The 20148-nt window shown below is 42.4% G+C and overlaps 1 protein-coding gene across 1 annotated transcript in view; it reads left to right on the forward strand.

Moving 5' to 3' along the window:
- The first annotated feature begins 282 nt into the window (after nt 1–282).
- Nucleotides 283–20148, forward strand: part of LRRC38 (leucine rich repeat containing 38) — a 50657-nt gene continuing 30791 nt past the window's right edge. Inside the window, exon 1 of the mRNA XM_051988512.1 lies at nt 283–1166. Coding sequence (XP_051844472.1) covers nt 524–1166 — 643 coding nt within the window. The 5' untranslated portion in view covers nt 283–523. The remainder of the gene's footprint in view (nt 1167–20148) is intronic.

A 20148-nucleotide genomic window follows, 5' to 3' on the forward strand; every position in this document is an offset into this window, starting at 1 on the left:
TTTCACCCTCCCCGGAATCAGTCCCGGTGGATCTGAGCAGCTCCTCAAATCCACTGGTATAACGCAGTCCCCTTACCCCTCCTGTCTCTCCCGACCCGATTCTCCCCGCAACAGTACGAATTCTCGTCTGGCAGTTCCCTCCCTCCTCTCCTCTCTCCCTTTCTCCTCCTCTGCTTTTCATCCTCCCTGTGCTCCCCACCCCCTTCCCACCCGCTCCTCCTTCCCCAGCCGCCGGCTATTTGAGCTTCAAGGATATGTGATCTCTGGATACCACCGGGCACGCTGGCACCCAGACGGACGCACACACGGAAGCACACACGCGCACACCCGGCCACCCAGCCCACGCGCCGCGCACACAGGGGCGCACGCACACACCGAGGCGCACGCACACAGAGAAGCGCGCACAGACACGGTGCGCTCCCTCGGCGGAAGCCAGATGTTCTTCTCCTAACCTAGGGAGAGCGGTCCCGGCCTTGGGGCCGGCCCCGTATCTCCCGCAGCCCTCCAGGAGCTCTGGTCCAGGATGGGGCCGTCCCCGGGCTCCCCGCCGTCCCTGCTGCCTGCCGCCGCCCTCTGCCTCCTTTCCTGCCTCCTGTCTGCACCTCGGGGCCACGCGTGCCCGGCGGGCTGTGTGTGCGCGGACTCCCATACCGTGGACTGCCGGGCCCGAGGGCTGCCCAGCGTGCCGAGCGCCTTCCCCCTGGACGTGCGGAAGCTGCTGGTGGCCGACAACCGCATCGAGGCCATCCCGGCTGACTTCTTCATCTTCTACGGCGACCTAGTCTACCTGGACTTCCGAAACAACTCTCTGAGCTCGCTGCAGGAGGGCGCCTTCAGCGGCTCCGCCAAGCTCATCTTCCTGGACCTGAGCTACAACAACCTGACCGAGCTGGCCGCCGGCACCTTTCGCTCGGCCGGGAAGCTGCTCAAGCTCAGCCTGGCCAACAACCGCCTGGCCGGCGTGGACGAGGCCGCCTTCGAGAGCCTGGAGTCGCTCCAAGTGCTGGAGCTCAACGATAACGACCTCCGGAGCCTCAACGTGGCCGCCCTGGCCGCCCTGCCCTCCCTTCGGACCCTGCGCCTGGACGGTAACCCGTGGCTTTGCGACTGCGGGTTCGCCCAACTCTTCTCTTGGCTCCAGGACAACGCGTCCAAGCTACCCAAGGGTGAGCGAGGGAGCGGGGCGGTGGGGGAGGGGAGGGGTAGGAGGTCGGCGGAGAGGGAAGCTAGCCGGGTCGGCTTTGCGGAGCTGGGAGCTATTGCGAACTGCCGCGGGAGATCCAATTCAAGGCAGCGCGCATTCAAGTGACCCCGGCCTCCTTGCCTCCTCACAGTTCCTTCCTAGACCCTCCCGCTCCCACTCTGGGTGTTTTCGCTGGCACTCTCTCCTTCTTCATCTCTGCATTCTGGCTTCCTTCACTCTCAGTAAAGCCCCCTTCTTTCTATAAGAAGCTTTTCCCAGTTTCCTCAAAGCCTTCTTCTCCAATATTGTTCCCTTTTCTCCTACACAAAGCTTGTTTGTGCATAGCTGTTAGCATATTAACGGGCCCATTAGTGAACTCTTAAGGACAAAGAGACCGCATTTGTCTTTTCTTGGATCCCCAGTGCTGAAGACACAGTAGGATCTTTGACTTACTATGTAACAGGCACTTTACCTTTGATGTGCATCTATGGGATTGACTCTAGGATCGGAAGAAAACAGACTTCCTTTATAAGGGAGCCAGACAGCACCTGAAGTTTGGTTACTAAGAAGCTCCACTGGGAAAAGGGCATGATGGTGGAGAAAGGGCATTGGGGTTGAGCCTTGAGAGTCAAACTGTGTGACTTTGGGCAAAAAAACTTTCCCTCTCTGAGACTCAGTTTCCTCACTTGTCAAATGATCAATGTTGCTGATCAATCAGATCTAATTCTCAAGGACCCCATTTGGAATTTTCTTGGCAAAGATACTAGTCCTTTGCCATTTTCTTCTCCAACTCATTTTACAGATGGGGAAACTGAGGCAAACAGAATGAAGTGACTTGCCCGGACTTACACAGCTAGTGTCTGAATGCAGATTTGAACTCAGAGAGATGTCTTCCTGATTGCAGGTAGGGTACTGTGTCACCTATCTGTCCCTAAGTGATCCTTAAGGTTCCTATATACACTAGAACTTGGCTGATGTCTAGAGAATCCCTAAGGTTCAGTGCAGAATCCTGTGATCATATAGATTCAAGGCAGGCTTCTGGTGAGTAGTGCCCACAACATAGGAAACTCTGGTTTTCCCTTGGCAACCTTCTTAGTGCTGTCCAGTGTGGACAGGACACTCAATCAGGGGTCTTTCTTCCCTCCTTCCTTCTCTCCTCCTGAGAGGCAGCAGAGTATGGGGTACTGGCTCACAAAGTGTGGTCCAGAGAAGCCTGGGGGTCTCTAAAATTCTTTCAGAGGGTCTACAAGTTCAAAATCAGTTTTTTTTCTAATTTGGTAGATAAAAACATAAACAAAAACTCTCTGAACAGCTCCTCAATTTTTTTACTTGTATAAAAATACAAAAAACAAAAGTTTGAGAACCACTGGTATAAGAGATAAGAGTCCTGAGCAAGGAAGACCTGGATTCAAATCCTGTCTCTGATATCACAAACAGGTTATTTTATCTGAGTCTTTATAGACCAGCTGTGCTTTCCCGAAGTGGAGAGAATTCCCATGTGGATAAATTCCCAGCTCCTTGTCATATGAACAAGAGTCACACAAAGAAAAGAAGGCAGTCCCTTCCCTTATGAAATGTATAGTCTACTGGGAAGGATAAGTCATGGGTACTAGCAGCTAGACTATAGGAAAGAATGTGAAGATATGACAAAGTGCTGAAGCAGTGAAGCTCAGCAGAGAGAACAGTAGGGGTGGAATTCAGATTCTGCTTCTGATTCTTAGCTGGGTGACAATGGAAGTTGATTTGTGAGCCTCAGGCAATCTTAAGACCTAACTGATTTATAAACTGACTGTCCGTAACAGACGAAATCCCATCCATGACACATTAGTATTTTGTAAAGAATCCAGAGCCTAAAAATGTCTCATAACATTCAGTCCAATTCAAATGGCCCTTTAAGGTTCCCCTGGATGGAGGGTAGGGCACCTCAGTGATTGGCGAACAGTTGACATTGGAGTCTTTTCCTTGAAGAACGGACAATTGGTTTGCAAGTTCTGTTCTTGACACAAGCAGCAATATCCACTGATATTTCCAATTGTTGCTGTTGTTTTTCAGTCATGTCCAAATCTTTATGACCCAATTCGGATTTTTGTTTTTGTTTGGTTTTTTTGGGGTAGAAATTTTGGAGTGGTTTGCCACTTCCTTCTCAGGCTCATTTTACAGATGAGGAAACTGAGGCAAACAGGATTACTCAGGGTCACACAGATAGTAAATATCTGAGGCCAGATTTAAACTCTGAAATATGAGTCTTTCTGACTCCAAGTTCAACCTTCTATTCACTGTACTACTTAGCTGCCCACTAATTTCCAGTATAATACCTAATAAACATAGACTACTCAAGATTGGAGGGAACCAGACTTCCTTTATAAGGGACCCAGACAATATCTGAAGTTTGGTAGGTAAACTCCAACCTTATGCTTTAGTAAGAAACTCCACTGGGAAAAGGGCATAGTATTGGAGGACGAGCACTGGGTTTGAGTTTCGAGATTCAAGTCATGTGGCTTAGGGCAAAAAATTCCCCTTTTGGGGCCTCAGTTTCCTCACTTGTCAAATGATCCTTGTTGTTCAATCAGATCTAATTTTTAGGGATTCCATTTGGGATTTTCTTGGCAAAGATACTAAAGTAGTTTGCCATAGCATAGGCTTGGGGAGCTTGTTCAGTGGTTAGAGAAGTAAGTCAGAACTGATATAATACCCTACTTTCTTGATCCTTCTCCAAGCATTCAGGTCCTTCTCCTTTTGTTCTTCCACTCCCAAGTATTACTCTTTCTCTGGTTGCTATAGACCAAGCAGCTCCCCAACATTTCTCCCCCCAAGTTGTATAAGTCCTTATCTTTATCTTATATGTTCACTATTAGTTTCTCAAATGTTGTGCCATATGTGTTTCGTAGGCCACATATTGATTTGTCCACAAATTAGACTTGGCATTCAGAGCTCCTCACAATCTGACCTCCAGCTTATTTCCAGATTTAGTCCATGTTATCCCACTCCACAGACTTTCCAATCCTCCCATATTACTGTTCCTCATGAATGATTTCTATCTCTGGGCACAGACTATAATCATCCCCCTTCTGCCTATCCTCTCCTCCTGTCTTCAAGAATCCCTTGCTTCCTTTCAGATTCAGTCACATATCACCATGTACGTAAGACTTTTCTTGATTCCTCCACTTTCACTCCGGCTACCACTGCCCTCACTTGCCTCGAACCTATTTTGCGTACACCTGGGTGGCACAGTGGATAGAACACCAGACCTGGAATCAAGGGAGCCCTGAATTTGATATTAATCGTGTGACTAACTAAGCAAATCATTTTACTCTATTTGCCTCAGTTTCCTCATCTGTAAAATGAACTGGAAAAGGAAATGAAAAATCACTCTAGTGTCTTTGCCAAGAAAACCCCAAACAGGGTCATAAAAGGGTCCAACATGATTGAACAACATATCCATAGGTGTTTATCTCTCCCAGTAGAGCCATAACCTACATTTAGATAATATTTATATAATAAGTTTTTGTTTACTTTCAATTCTTGAGCATGGATCATAGCTAGATCAAATCTAGAGCATAAAGGACCTTAGGGATCATTTTACAACAATCATTTTGGTGGTGGGGAAGTTGAAGATGTTATGACATAGCCAAAGTCATAGAGTGAGTCAGCAGCAGACCTAGCTATCCAGATGCTTTCTCTGCGGTTTGGACTAGACAGTCCCTTCCACCTTTACTGTTCTAGGCTGTTCTCATTCTCATGGCCTAGACGATGTAGTGAGATAAGGAGCTGTCCTGGAAGCCAAAAAATCTGGATTGAGATCCTGCCTCTGTGATATGGAGCGTCACATCACTATATAATCCTGTGCAAGCCTCTGAGGGCTCAAGCCACCTCTGTAGGAGCAGAAGTTTCTGAGGTGCTGTCCTTCACTGATAAAGGGAATTTCTTCATCTGGGAGATCCCTATACCAGTAAACAGCAGATCCAGTCTCTCTCTCCAATCCTTATTTCCTCTCACTCCTGCATGAATCACTCAGCATCAGATTTGATGAATCCCTATCTCACAGGGGAGAGATCTTGACTTCCAGAGAACAGGGGTTCTGAAGCAGGGATTCTAGAATACTGGGGAAGCTAGTATGGGTGGGGGAAAGGAAAGGAGAATCCAGACTGCGTGTGTGGTCTTCCTAGAAGCAAGTCTAAATAAATGGGGGAAGAGTGTCATCTTAGTTATTAAAATGGGAGCAGAGAGGATGGAGACAGTTCTCTTCCCATGACCTTGATGGCTCCTGTTGGATTGCAAATGTGTCTACCCGCCTGCCAGGTAAGATTCCCTGTGCAGTCACCCATCTGATAAGGCACTCCTAGCCAAGAAAAATGAACAAAGCAGACAAGGGAAAGAAGGGAAATCAAAGCTGATGATTCCTGATCTAAGTAGTGGCAGGATTCTTGATCAGGGGCAATGGGGCCCATGCCAGAGAATCTGAGTTTCCCATCTCCTCGGCCCTTTCCCAGAGCAGGGAAACAAACTTTGGCTTAGGGAGCAGAGGAGGCTGGGTGCTAGTCCTTTCTCCAACTTTAGCTGTGGGACTTTCTTTGTGCTTTGCTTCTTCCTCAGTAAAAAGCAGGGGGGACTTAGTGATTGATTTCTAAGGTTCCTTCTGATCCCAGCTTTCTGATCAGAGAATGGGAGCCTTGGGGGCTAAGCCTCCTGGTTATAGTCTGGGTAGTTCAGGGGAGGGGGCTTTAAACACCCCCACTGGTTCTTTGCCCCATCTCTATTCTATCTATTATCCCATTCTGGGAAGCCATGTGGGTCAATGAACAAAAGGTGCCAAATTTAGCATCCGAAGATCGGAGCTGAATGAATAGAACCCTGAAACCCTGAATTCAAATCCTGCCTCACACTTAGCAGATTGTCACCCTACACAAGTCATTAACCCTCTCTCAGTTCTAGTTTTCTCATCTATAAAATGAGGATAATATTAACATTACCTCATAGACCTCTGTGAAGATTAAATGAGATCATTTATATAACGCACTTTGCAAACTTTTAGAGTGTCATAGAAATTTAATAGCCAGTCTTGGAGGCAGGACCCCCCAATTCTGACATATACCATTGTGACCTTGAATGAGAAATTTCCTTCTCAACACTCCAGGGAACTCTCTAATACTTAGCCTCAGATGAAAGGAGTTTCCTCATCCCAAGTTCCCTGCCCCCAAGAACTCATAGGTCCTGGTTGAAAAAAAAAAAAAAAAGGAAATATTGGTGGGTGGTTATTAATGCCTTGGGTCCTTGAATAAAGCACTTAAATTCTCCAGAACTTGATCTTTCCATCTCTGAAATGAAAATGATAGAGACTAGTTGACCTCTTAGGTCTTTTCCAGCTGAAAACTTATTATCTTAATAGCTAAGATGGCACCTAAGAGCAATTTAGTCAGATTTGCTAAGCTTAAAGTGGCAAATGCCTTCTCCAGAGGGAGCCCTGAGACATTTCTGAGTCTCCCTCCCTCTTTCCCATCCAACATTACTTTGTAATTTTGTGTGATTATTCCCCCCACCCTGTCCCAGCCTGCCCCTTCTGCCCTGGGGCCAGAGCTCACCCTGTTTGCCAGATCAGTTGAAATCTGTCAGCGTGTGCCTCTTCTTACCTATCCTGCTGTGAATCCCCAACCGCCGTTGCCTTTACAGAAGAAAAGAGAAATGTGATCAAGTCCCCTCTCCTCCCAACTGTCCACCACATGCAATGGGGAGGAGCTGTCCCTAAGCATCTATGACCAACTCTGTCCCATCCCTCTCCTGGTTCAAAATTTCCTTTCATAAACTTCAGCTTCTTGTAAACTGCTTCCTCTAGACCAGTGCTTTTTCCATTTGTGACCCCTTTCCCCCAAGAAATTTTTACCTGACCTTGGGTCAAAATAGGTATACAAGTCAAACATTGATAGCAAGTCATAATTTTGTGACCCCTACATCCAGTTTCAGAGCCCCAAATGGGGTGTTGAACCACAGTTTAAAAAGCTGGGCTCTAGAGAACTCCTCTTGAGATGTAATACATGTAACATGTAACATTAATGTAACACGGCACTTTAAAAATCTCCCATTAGTAGCAGCAGTTCAAATCTGACCTCAGACCTTACTAGCTATGGACCCTGGGCAAGTCACTTACCCCTGATTACCTACCTCCCCCCCTCCCAATTTCTCATGGATCTCGTCATTCTGTTCAGAGAGAATTCCATTAAACTGTTCCCTACCCACTTAGTGTTTTCATTCCAGAACTTGTCCAAACACATTCAGCAACTGATTGGAAGAACTGGGACTAAAAAGAATATTTCCTACATAAAAAAAAAAATCATGGCCCTTTCTTTTGCCTATACTTTTTTGTTTTGTTTATGCATTTGGAGTTGATTGACTTGCTCAGGGTCACACAACTAGTAAGTATTTAAGTATCTGAGGCTGGATTTGAACTCAGATTCTCCTAACTCCAGGACCAGTGTTCTGTCTATTGCACAATCGAGCTTCCCCTTGCCCATAAAATGGTATGCTGAAAAGAATACTGTACTCAAAGCCTGAGGGCCTGGTTGTGTCATGCATCTTACTCTTTACATAACTTACTAGGGGCAGATCTGTCTTATTGTCTGGGCCTCCATTTCCCCTTTTGCAAATTGAGGAGGCTGGATTCAACCATTTCCAAAATTCCTTCTACTCTTAACCCTATGAGCCTGTGATATCCAGCTCCAGGTCTACTCCAGAGGAAGCAGTATTGATCTCAATTCACAGACTTGAATTCAAATTCTGCCTCTCCTGCTGACTGGCCATGTGATTATATATATATATATATATAGAGAGAGAGAGAGAGAGAGAGAGAGAGAGAGAGAGAGAGAGAGAGAGATTATAGATTATATAGACATATAGGCCTAAACTTATGGCCCTAAAGGACATGTAGAGTCTGTTTGATCATAGATCCGGAAGGGTAAGTTAGTCTCACTCTCTAATTTTGTGGATAAGGAAACTGAGATCCAGGAAAGTTAAGCACCTTTTCCAAAAGCACCCTGAAGTGACTTATGAATTTAAAATCTCTAACCAAATCTGCCACTCTTTTCACTCTGCTTCTCAAGACAAGTGGATTCACATCCCTAAGACTCAGTTTCCTTAGATGAAAATTAAATGAGTTAAAGGATTCTTCTAACTTGATTCTTGAAATTGGATTTTGTTGACTTGAAGGAGGAGCACTGAAGAATCCCTAACTGCCTCTGGAATCAGGACCTCCAAAACCTGCTATGTTTATCATTCTTTACATATTCTTTCTTTCCATTTCTCTCTATTTTTCCTCGGAGCAGAATGGAAAGCCTCTACATGTAGGGGTCCTGCTTTGTTGTTTTGGAACTGAATGTCTTGATAATGTCAGCAAAGCTGCCCAATTAGCACAGTTCACCTCAGGCCCAGGAAGCACATGTATAAAAAGAAAGGTCTTAGGGTTGGAGACACCCTTCTTCAGCACACTAGCAACTCCAGTGTCGAGAGATCACAGTGCATAATGATAGGGAGACGTGTGAAACAGGACAACCTTGGGCAAGCTAGATATGGTTTGGTTGGAAGGTCAGGAGGAAGGGACAGAGGCTGAACTTTGGGGATACTGGGCCTGAGGAGGACCTTTTAAGATGGTGATCCTGGAGCGGTCACTGGCTCAAAGCTGGAGAGCTAGAAGGACCTCCAAGGTTATTAGTTCAGGGTCTCATTACAGGAGAGGAAACTAAGTCAAAGAGAGTTTACATGGGTTATCTGAGGGAACTGGAGGTAGTAAGCAGAAGAATGAGAATTAGAGCTCAGGATTTCTGACTCCAAAATCACATTGACATACTGTCAATGAAAAGAGTGTTGAATTTGAGTTTGAATATCAACTTAGCTACTTATTAGCTGTGTGACATTAGACAAGATGCCTAACCTCTTGAGGATGTGATGTCCTTATCCATAAAATGACCCAAGAAGGTGAGACAGGCAGAGGTGAAGGTAGATCTCATATATGTCTAGATAGTCATAATAGCATTTGTGTGTATGTGTGTGTGTGTGTGTGTGTGTGTGTGTGTGTGTATGGGGAGGAAGGAGAGTGAAAGGTAGAGAGAAAGACAGAGAGAGAGAGCGATATTAAATAAGTCAATAAATAAATAAGCTAAGTGATTTATAAATAAATGACAATAAAATAAATGAATAAAAAGGGTTCTTGGTTTCCAGATGAGTACTCGAACTAACAGTCCTTAGTGACAGTGGCACATAAATGTTTAATACCAACTCTCAAAACAGATGTCTGCAAACCACATTTTCAAGTTTAATATTCAATATTAACATTTATTCCATCACTTTATCAACTCTAGAAAATTAACAAAGCAGCAAATCAAATGGGGTTTGTAGCATCTGCTGATTCTGAGGTGCAAATGTTCATGCTTAAAATTTGACAATTGGCTCTTGAGGGATCATTTTGAGTTGACTGTGACACAGTTCTGAATATGGGGTCCAGGACAGTCCTTACTTTCCTCTGAAGATATGTAAAAATGCATAAAGGACTTGCCTACTCTCATAAACAATAGACATAATTCTTCCTCTTTGGTAAATCCCACGTTTCACATACATCCCTAAAGAATGTTATATGGAACCCTAAACTTATTAGCTACCATGTGGTTTAAATTAAAGAGATGGCCTACTGCCTCAAGCCTTAGATTTGGACTAACCTCAAGGAAAAAAACAAATTTGAGGTTGCAAAAGAGATTGACCTCTTCCCATCGAACCCCCACTATCTAACTCATGATAGTAGTAGAAGGCAAAGTCTAGGCTTTAGTCCTTGGTGGGCAGTGGGAGCATCAGGCTCCTTATGAGGATAATGATCCAAGAACTCACCCTTCTCTCTTTAAAAGACTGAATCCCCTCAACTCTCTAGAAGCTCACTATTGACCAGAACGTCCCCATCTTCTGTTTAGAAGACTGGGTCCTAAAGGTGTCTATGGACTCATTGTTTAGGAACTTCCCCTTTCCTATGCAGGGAGCTTGGATTTTGATAATTTTCCCTACTGACCCAGTATGTTGGGGCAACAGGATCCCTCTTTACTTGGATACATCAATAAAACTTTAAAGATAATAATGGTATTGGACTAGATGATCTCTAAAAGTTCCTTCCAAATCTTGAGATCTATAATTTCTATCAATCTATACGCATTTATTAAGCTCTTATCGCATATCGGACAGAATGCTGAGCTTTGGGGATACAAAGACAAAAAATGAAACATTCCTACCCTTAAGCTTGCATTCTATTAGAAGAAATAATATAAAAGGATATACAATATGTCATTCTGTTAGAAGAAACAATAGATAATGATGGTGGTGATGATGATGATGATATAATTTATTATTATAACAACCTTTGTGTAACATTTTAAGGTTGCAGAATGCTTTGTATATATATTTTCATTTAATCTTTTTAGACCAGATCTATGATTTTATCAATGTAGAAAATTCTCAGCAAAATGCTTCCTTTAACAATGTCAATCTGCAATTTGTGGTAACAATTCTTCTCTATGATGTATAATAATAGTAATAATAATAAATATTTATATAGTACCAACTATCTTACTTAATTCTAAAAACAACTCTAAGACATGGGGGCTATCATTATTCCCATTTTATAGATGAGGTAACTCAGGCTGAGAGCAGTCAAGTGACTTGCTCAAAGTCACACAGCTTGCAATTATCTAGGCAGAATTGAAATTCAAGTCTTTCTCACTCCAAGCACATTCCTTTTTGCTGAAATCAAACATTCTCAGAAGTTTCATTGGAAAGTATGAAAAACAAGGATTGTGTTTATATTAACAAAGCCAACTGTATTATTTGGCCTTTTCTTTGACCCATTCTGGCTTCTGCGGAGTCCTGAAGGAAGCAGCCAACAGCACCATGGAGAGCTCCCGGAGTTCCTTTTTGCCAGAAGTAGATGGCCATTTCTTGACAGGGGTTGGAGTGAGGTCTCTGTTGCTATTTTCAATCTCTCTTAGACCTTCGTTGTGACTCTCTGAGCATCTGTTTGTATTCTAACAGCTAATGCATTTTTAATGTAATTCTTAATTACAGCTTGTTTCTGTGGTGTACTCTCCATTCTTGGTCTTTTCTTCGGTCTGTTTGTAATAGCTTTGCCTGGGTTATCTCAGGGATCCTGCCCTGGGATTTGTCTTGTCCCTTTGTGGGGACAACTATAGATGTTACTCATTTCTGAACAGACCATAGAGATCATCAAAGATTTCAGATCTGGAAGAGATTCAGGGACCATCCAGATACTGAATCTGAAAGATCCACACCCCTATGCCTAGAATACACTCCTTCCTCACTTCATTTAGGCCTACTCATGGTTTTATGCATTTAGATATGGAAGGGACCTCAGGAGCCATTTAGTTCAACTCCCTTCATACAGAGAAGAACACTGAGACCCTGAGAGTTTAAGTGATTTGTCCAAGAGCAGAGAGATAGTGTTAGAGTTAAGATTTGAACCCAGATTTTCTGACTGAGCAATCAGCATTCTTCCCCTTTCTGCCTCTTAGTATCCCTTGCTTTTTTCAAAGTTTAGCACCTACTCCCATCCTCTAAGGAAATCTTTCCTGCCCTCTCCCCTATGTCATTAGTGTTCTTTTAGTCTATGTTCTATTAGTTCTATTTAGTTCTATTAGTCTATGAATTTGGGTGAGAAAACTCCATCTTTGTTTTCAACAATTTCTAACTTCAATTTAGTATTTCTTTCAATTATAAAAATCTTATTCTGAGAAGAAGCCTAAGGACTTCTTTACACTGCCCAAGAAGATCAAGGCATCAAAAGAATTTAAAATTTCTGATCTAGACCAGTCCATACTCAAAAAAGAATCCTTTCCACCATATGTCTGTTTGGTGTTCCCAATGGAATACAAGCTCTCTGAGGGCAGGGACTGTTTCATTTTTGTCATTGAGAGCTCAAGATATAGTAAAATGCCTGGGCTTACTGGAAGTTTGTTGGCACATTGGATAGAACACAGAGCTTGAAGTCAGGAAGATTTGAGTTCAAATCTGGTCTCAGACAATAATACCCATGTGACACTGGACAAATCACTTCATCCTATTTGTTTCAGGTTCTTTGCCTATAGAATAAGTTGGAGAAGAAAATGGCAAACTATTTCAATGTCTTTGTCAAGAAAATCCCCAATGGAGTCATGAATAGTTGAATGTGATTAAAATTACAACATTGATTGATGCAACATTCTAGATTTGAGGTCATCTAGGTCCCCAACATTTGTTTAGAGTGGGTCTTCCTGATAGCACCATACTAGGAGACATGGAAGAAACCTTAGAGGTCATGTGTCAAACCGGCTGCTTGTTGGCCACGTAAAACACCCGATTGTTGCCCAAAACACATTAAAATATAATTGGGAAATGTTTAACAAAATAAATAAAAATACAGTACAAAATATAATTTGTAGTTTTCTAAGTCAGTCTAGGTATCTATATCTATTTGAGTTTGATAGCACTAATCTAGCCTAACTCCCTTATTTTATGGATGAAGAAACAGAAGTACAAGAAGTTAATAAAACATAGGCCTATACAAGTTATATTATATGTTTCTGATCACATTCTATTGTGCTGTAAGAAATGATGAAGAGGAGAGTTTCAGAGAAAACTGGGACGATTTCTATGTACAGAAGCAGTTTGAAGTGAACAGAACCAGGAGGACAGTTTGTTTAAGACAACAATATTGTAAAGTGAAACAGCTTTGAAAGATTTGGGAACTCTGAAAAGAGAATGACCAATCACGATTCTAGAGGATTCAAGTTGAAACAAGCTGGTCACCTCCCAATAGAGAGGTGATAGATTCAGAGGGCAGATGAGACTACTTTATTTTCAAATAGGGTCACAAAGAGTCAGTTACAGCTGAAATCCCTCAACAACAACAAACTATTATTCCACTAAAACTCAATTCCTGGTCTAACCAAAAGAAATATAAGAGTGACTCCCAGTGACCTATTTGGGGTTTTCTTTACAGTGATACTGGAGTGATTTACCATTTTTCTCTTTCTAACCCATTTTGCAGATGAGGAAACTGAGGCAAACTCAGGTAGATGAGACTTTGTGACTTCAGCCCTGGAGCTCCATGTACTATGGCACCACCTAGCTGCCTTTGACATAACATTACCTACATCATAACATGCTGCTTTGCATGTAAATTTTTATTTGCATATTCTCCTAAAGGTCAATTCTCTCCCCTTTAATATAAACAAAGGACTTGTGGTTTAATGGACAGGTCAGTCTCAGAATCGGGGAGTCCTGGGTTCAAATTCTGCCTCCAAAACATACTGTAGGCAAGCCACTTAACCTTTCAGTGGCCCAAGAGAGCAATTAAGGCAAAGAAGTTTCTCTTTCACTTAGTCAAAAAACATAAACAAACAAACAAACAAACAAATAAATAAATAAGTTTGGGAGGGGAAGATCCTCAAGGTTTCTGACCAAAATAGAAATGGTTGCTCTTTACATTTGATCTGAGTTGAACAGGACCAAACAATGACTAAATGTGGGGCTTTTCCCAGGACCAAAACTTTGAATCGCAATATCCTAAAGGGATGCTATAATATAGGCGAGGCAATTGAATGGTGCAGTGGATAGAGTGCCAGGCCTAGAGTCAGGAAAATTCATCTTCCTGAGTTCAAACCCCTGCCTCAGACACTTACTAGTTGTCTGACCCCACGCAAGTCATTTAAACTTATTTGCCTCGGTTTCCTCCTATCAAATGAGCTGGAGAAAGAAATGACAAATCACTCCAGTATCTTTGCCAAGAAAGTCCCAAAGGAAGTCATAAAGAGCCAGACGTGACTGAAAAATGACTTAACAACAATCTAGCTAGCATTGGCTACCATTGAATTTGGTACATAATGGATGATGCCATGCAACAATTGATATGTCAAGGATTGTTTTCCAAAGTGTGGGGATGACAGTAGACTTTAGGTCTGAGGTTATGTCTTTTCCACAGCAATGGCTTTTGGGAGTTAAGAACATGGCACAGTTGTCCTTCTCATCCTTTGCCATTGGCTGCTTGGGCCTGCTTATTTTTTTCCCTTTTAGAGGTAATAAGTTTAATTAATTTATTATCAAAAAATTTCAGAGTTGGAAGGGCTCTTAATGGCTATTGATATCTTAAACTCAACAATTCCAAAAAAACAGAACTTCCCTATAATTGACATGGATACCACTGTCTTCCCAGTCACTCAGGCTCACAACCCAGGTGTCATCCTGAATCCCTTATTCCCTCTCACCCTCCCCCATTTCTAATTAGATCAAGTTGTATCATATTTTCACAGTATTTCTAGTATATGTTCCCTTATCTCCTAAGAGACTGCTACTAGTTTGGGCTCTTATTATCTCATTCCTATACTATAATAGTAGCTTACTGGATGATTTCCCTGCCACAAGTCTCTTCCATCCTCTACTCAGCTTTCAAACTAATTTTCCTAAAACAGTCTTGACCATATCACATCATTTCCCTACTCTTTTCTATTCAATAAATTCCAGTGGCTCCTGTTATCTCCAGGATAAAATGTAAAATTCTCTCTTTGTTTTTAAAGCCCTTCATAGCTTGGTACCTTCTACCTTTCCAGTCTTATTACAGCTTACTCCTCACCATTACTCTATAATCAAGTGCCTTCCTTGCTGTTCCTCATATAAGACATTACCACTTTCAACTGTGGACATTTTCTCTGGTTGGCGCCCATGCTTGGAATTCTCTCCTTCCTCATCTCCATCTCTTGATTTTCCTGGATTTTTTCAAATCTAAATCACACTTTCTAAAAGAATTCTTTCCAGTTCCCCTTAATCTTTGTGCCTTCCCTCTTAGATAACCCCAGTTCATCTTTTGTGTGTACATAGTTCGTACACAATTAAAGGAGCATATTCTCCTTTAGGACAGAAATTACTTCTGGAGAAGGATTTGGGGGGTTGTTTTTTGTATCCCCAGTTCTTAGCCAAATGTCTAGCATATGGTTCCTTAATAAATGCATATAAATATGTATATATGTTATAAATGCTTAGGTGACTGATTATTGAGACTAGCTCCTTTCTGAAAAAAAAAATTATTACTACAAGGTAGCTGACCATTGATCATCTGGCATTTGTATGAAGATCTCTAATAAGAGGCAATCCATTCACTCCACTAGTCCCATTACTTCCTGGCAAATAGAGAAGAAATGATAGCAGTTTCAGATTTTATATTCTTGGGCTTAAAGATCACTGCAGACAGTGACTGCAGCCATGAAATTAAAAGACCCACTTGCTCCTTGAAAAAGCTATGGCAAATCTGGACAGCATACTAAAAAGCAGAAACATCACTTTTCTGACAAAGATCCATCTAGTCAAGGCCATATTTTTTCCCAGTGGAAACATATGACTGTGAGATTTGGATTATAAGGAAGGCTGAGTACGACCAAATCAGTGCTTTCAAATTGTGGCACTGAGAAGACTTTTGAGAGTCCCTTGATCAGCAAGGAAGCCAAATTGATCAATGTTGTAAAAATCAATTCAGGCTATTCACTTAAAGGTGAAATACTGGAGCTGAAGCTTAAATACTCTGGCCACATAATGAGAAGATGGTACTAATTGGAAAAGATCATAATGTTTGGGAAGATTAAAGTCAAGATGAATATGATCTTGGACAGATTTTAGGAGATAGTGGATGATAGAAGGGCTTGGTGCACATGGTCTATGAGGTCATGAAGAATTGGACACGACTGAACAAATGAACAGCAATATTGTTAGGAAGTCTTTCCTGACATTTGTCTCTGCAACTTCTGTTGATGATTCTCATGTTTTCTTTGTACCCTTATTGCCTAGCAGAGTAAAATTGACTGATACTCTCCTGTCCTCAATCTCAGAGGGAAAAAGAAGCCATTCTGCAAGATGTTCTGTAACATTCATCCATCCAAATGGAGACATTTCTCCTCCAGTTATGGGAAAGGTGGCTGAGAGAAGTGATATCCAAGATTTGAGTTGGCAGTATAATCATGAGACTAGAAGTGATTTGTTTATCCTGGGAGGGTCATCTTGATCCATGATGCTGAAAATAGGATGTCTGCAGATGGTGGGCTAGGATGAGGACCTCCCCTTCCCTGCTTTTTCTTCCCTTCAGCTCATGCTCCTTCTCTTCCCCATCCACCTCTCCTCAGCAACTTCAAATAAATGTCTTGGGATTCTGTCTTCCCTGTCTTGGGATGTTGGCCCTCATAATGCACTTAAGCGAAGGCCTTTGCCTTAAGCATGGTTTGTGGTTCTGGGTTTAGGTACAAAAGTTCTTAATTATGACTTTGGAAAGTACTTGATAAAGATCTCTTAAAGAGTAGCAAAAATAATATATAAGCTTACAAGAGATAAGGGGTGAGATCTTGAACTAGTCTAGGTGAAATGTTTGTGGAGAGCAGGGGCCAGATGGGAGAAATGTGTCAAATGCAGAATTGACAAGATTTGGCGAGTGCTGGTGCTGGAGTGAGCAAAAGCAAGGCATCAAAGACTGTTCCCCAGAAATTCAGAGACAAGATGGTGGGGCTATCAGTTGGAACAGACATGTTAAGGGAAGATTTGGGGGGGAAGTAAATTGATTTTGGGATATGTTGAGTTCAAGATACTGTTCAGGTATAGGTGTTCAGTATGCATATAGAAATAAAGGAATAGAGTTTAGGGGAGAGATTGGAGTTAGATTATAAACTTGGGAACCATCTGTATGGAAGTGATCATTGAACATAGGAGGATATGAGATTGCCAGGGAGAAAATGCTGAAGAGAAAGAAAAGGCCAAGAGAACACCTGTATGTAGGGTAGGAGAAAAGGTTTGGGACACAGCAAAAGAGATCACAGATTTAGACCTGAGAGTATGGCATCATAGAAAGGAAGCAGGAGTTATCTAGAAGAATGAATTGTCAAGAACTGCAGAACAAGTCCTGAAGGACAAGACAAGAATGCAGACATTGGATCTAGCCAATAAAACTATTAGTTCCTGGAGGGAGCATTTTAGTAGAGCAATGTGGTGACAGAAGCCAGATTAGAAGTCAGGGGGTGATGAGAAAGAGGAAGTAGCAGGTGTAGACTCCTCTCAATCCAATTTAGCAGTGAGCAAGAGGAGAAATCTAGAGTGAGAATCTTTCCTAATCTCCTGTCTACACTCAATGCCATTCACATGGATCCCCTTCATAATTTAATTGTATGATTTTGTACAGCTGTTTACACATATTTATTTACATAAATCTCTCTGATAGACTCAATCAGTTGGTCAAAAAGTATTTAATGGGTGCTTACTATATGAAGAAGTAAAAACACTTCCCCCCCCATACTTTCTAGAAATAGAAAGGAAAGTTTCTCGAAGACAGAAGTATTTCATTTTTATCTTTCTATCTGTTACCTGGCTTTACTGTGAATGTTTAATGATTGATTAATTTGGGGACATTGACTAAAGGAGAATGAAAGGAAGGATTTTTTTTTAGAAAAGGTATAGGATCTATTTGAAGGTTGAGCAAAAAGATCCAGTAAAAAGGGAAAATCAAAGATGCATGAGAAAGAAGAGAATTGGGTTATGGGATTTAGAAGGAATGGAACTGAGGCCATAAGGGAAGGGGTTCTATTTGGCAAAAAAGGAGGGGCTCCTCATGATCTGAGATTGAAGGGAATAAGAGGAGGAATATTGGAATTAAGACTGGAAGGGATCTTATTTTATAGATGAGGAAACAGAGGGAGGGACCTGACCAAATTCATAGAGATAGTGAGGAGCAGAGTCATAATTCAAATTCAGATTATCTGACTGTATTCAGCAGGCTCCCCAGTCAGGCCTAAATCATATGATTTCTCTGGATCTTTACTGGCTAAGTGATGCGAGGTATATCTTAGCCAATGTCCTTAATCTCTGATTTGAATCCTTTCCTTTTCCCCCCATATGGTAGCGAATGCCAGAGCACAAGAGTAATTCCTTAAACTCTTGTTCCCCTTTAATAACCCAGCCTTTGGGGCTTAGATCAAATATAGATACAATAAGCATTTTTCTTATACTTATTGGTGTTGTAAGCCCTGGTATAATGTAAGCTTCCTGAGGGCAGGGGCCATGCCTTTTTTTTCAGCTTTATATTCTTAGCTTTGAGCACTGGGTCTTGAACAAGAAGATAACTTTTGTGAATTTGTTCAGTGTGGGTCGTGCTGGGCTTTGGAGATGCAGAGACAGAAAGGGAACAGTCCTTGCCTTGAATTAGAATGATCCCCTTGATCAAGAAAGACCAAAATAGATGAGGAACTGTTGAAAGCAAAAATAAGTCCTCTCTTCCCCATGGGAAGGGAGATCTGTTTGGGGACCCAGAGAAGGAATTTAGAGCTGAAGAGACCCTTTAAAGGCAAGAAATTTAGATCTCTCTATTACAGAAGAAGAGACTGTGGCCCAGAGAGGAGCAAGGGGATTTACCTCAGATCATCCTGGAAGTAAATTGGATCTCAGGATCATAGATCCAGGGTTAAAGGGATCTCAGAAGTCTCTAGTCTAATAAGCCTCTAGCTTACTCATTTCCTAGAGCCATAAACTGTTTCAGAGCTGTTAAGTGACTTATCACATAGGAAGTGTCAGAGATGAGACTTGAACCTGAGGCTTCTTTTTCCAGTCAGTGTTCAGTCAGATGGGTGTCCTACTAGATCTCTAGACATCATCTAGAGATGTAAACACAGGAAGGAAAAAGGGAAGGAAGGAAGGAGGGATGACGGAAAGAAGGAAGGAAGGAAGGAAGGGATGAAGGAAGGGAGGAAAGAAGAAGGAAGGGAGGAAGGGAGAGAGGGAGGGAAGAAGGGAGGGAGGGAAAGAAGAAGGGAGGAAAAAAGAAAGGGAGGAAGGGAGGGAGGGATGAAGGAAGGAAAAAGAAGAGAAAGAGAGGAAGGGGAGGAATAAAGAAAGGGAGGAAGGGTGGAAAGAAGGAAGGAAGGAAAGAAGGAGAAAGGGAGGGAAGGAGGAAAATAAGGAAAAAAGGAAGGAGAGAGGGAAGAAAGGAAGGAAGGAAATGAATAAAGGGAAGGAGGGAGGAAAGGAGGGAGGGAGGGAGGAAGGAAGGAGGAAGAATGGAAAGAAGAAAAAAGGAGAAGAGAGGGAGGGAAAGAGAAGAAGGAAAGAAAGGAAAGGAGGGAAGGAGGGAGGGAGGAGAGTAAAGGAATGAGGAAGGAAGGAAGGAGAGGAATAAAGAAAGGAAGGAAGAAAAGAAAGAAGGAAGGGGGAAGGAAGGGAGGGAAGAAAATGAAGGAAAGAAGAAAAGAAAGAGGAAGGGACAGAGCAGATTAGATTTCACAACAGGCAGGCAGCTACTTAGCCAATCACCCATCATCTCCCTTTTGGTGAACAGCTTAGTGGAAGAGATGTAGATTCTTATCCCAGAACTCTTCTGCTCCCAACCTATGCTAACTTTTGCCTGGGACAACTACTCTCATGTCTTTTCTCTCTACCTCCCTTTGTATGATCTAAATCTCAGCAGACATGATGTATGAGCAGACAGATGAAGAAAGAAGTGGAAGCCTGGGAAGCTCTTTGTGTGTCCCAAGGCCCCTTCTGCTCAAGCCCAAGCCCCTGTCATCCCTGGATCCCCTGCTGGCAGACAGAGTCTGTTTCTATATATATTGCGCACATCAAGTTCACTTCCAGTCCATCGTTATCCAAGACAGCTGACCTACCACGGCCCTCTTCTGGGAACCCACACGTTGGGACTTTCCAGATGTATTTGTACCCACTGTGTGACTTGAGAGCTTGTACACAAAGCCTTAGAACACTGTGAGTAAGAATTGAAAAAGCCCTTAGAACACAGGATGTCAGAGCTGGGAGAGAAGTTAGAGTAGAGAAAATCAGAATCAGAGCACCCAAAATTTAAACTAGGAATGTCAAGTCAGTAAAGACCTTCCAATTTCTTCTTCCTTCTGTGGAAAGTGAAGTGGGCTTCCATGGAC

This window comes from Antechinus flavipes, chromosome 3 (assembly GCF_016432865.1).
Source record: "Antechinus flavipes isolate AdamAnt ecotype Samford, QLD, Australia chromosome 3, AdamAnt_v2, whole genome shotgun sequence".
NCBI classification, from domain to species: domain Eukaryota; kingdom Metazoa; phylum Chordata; class Mammalia; order Dasyuromorphia; family Dasyuridae; genus Antechinus; species Antechinus flavipes.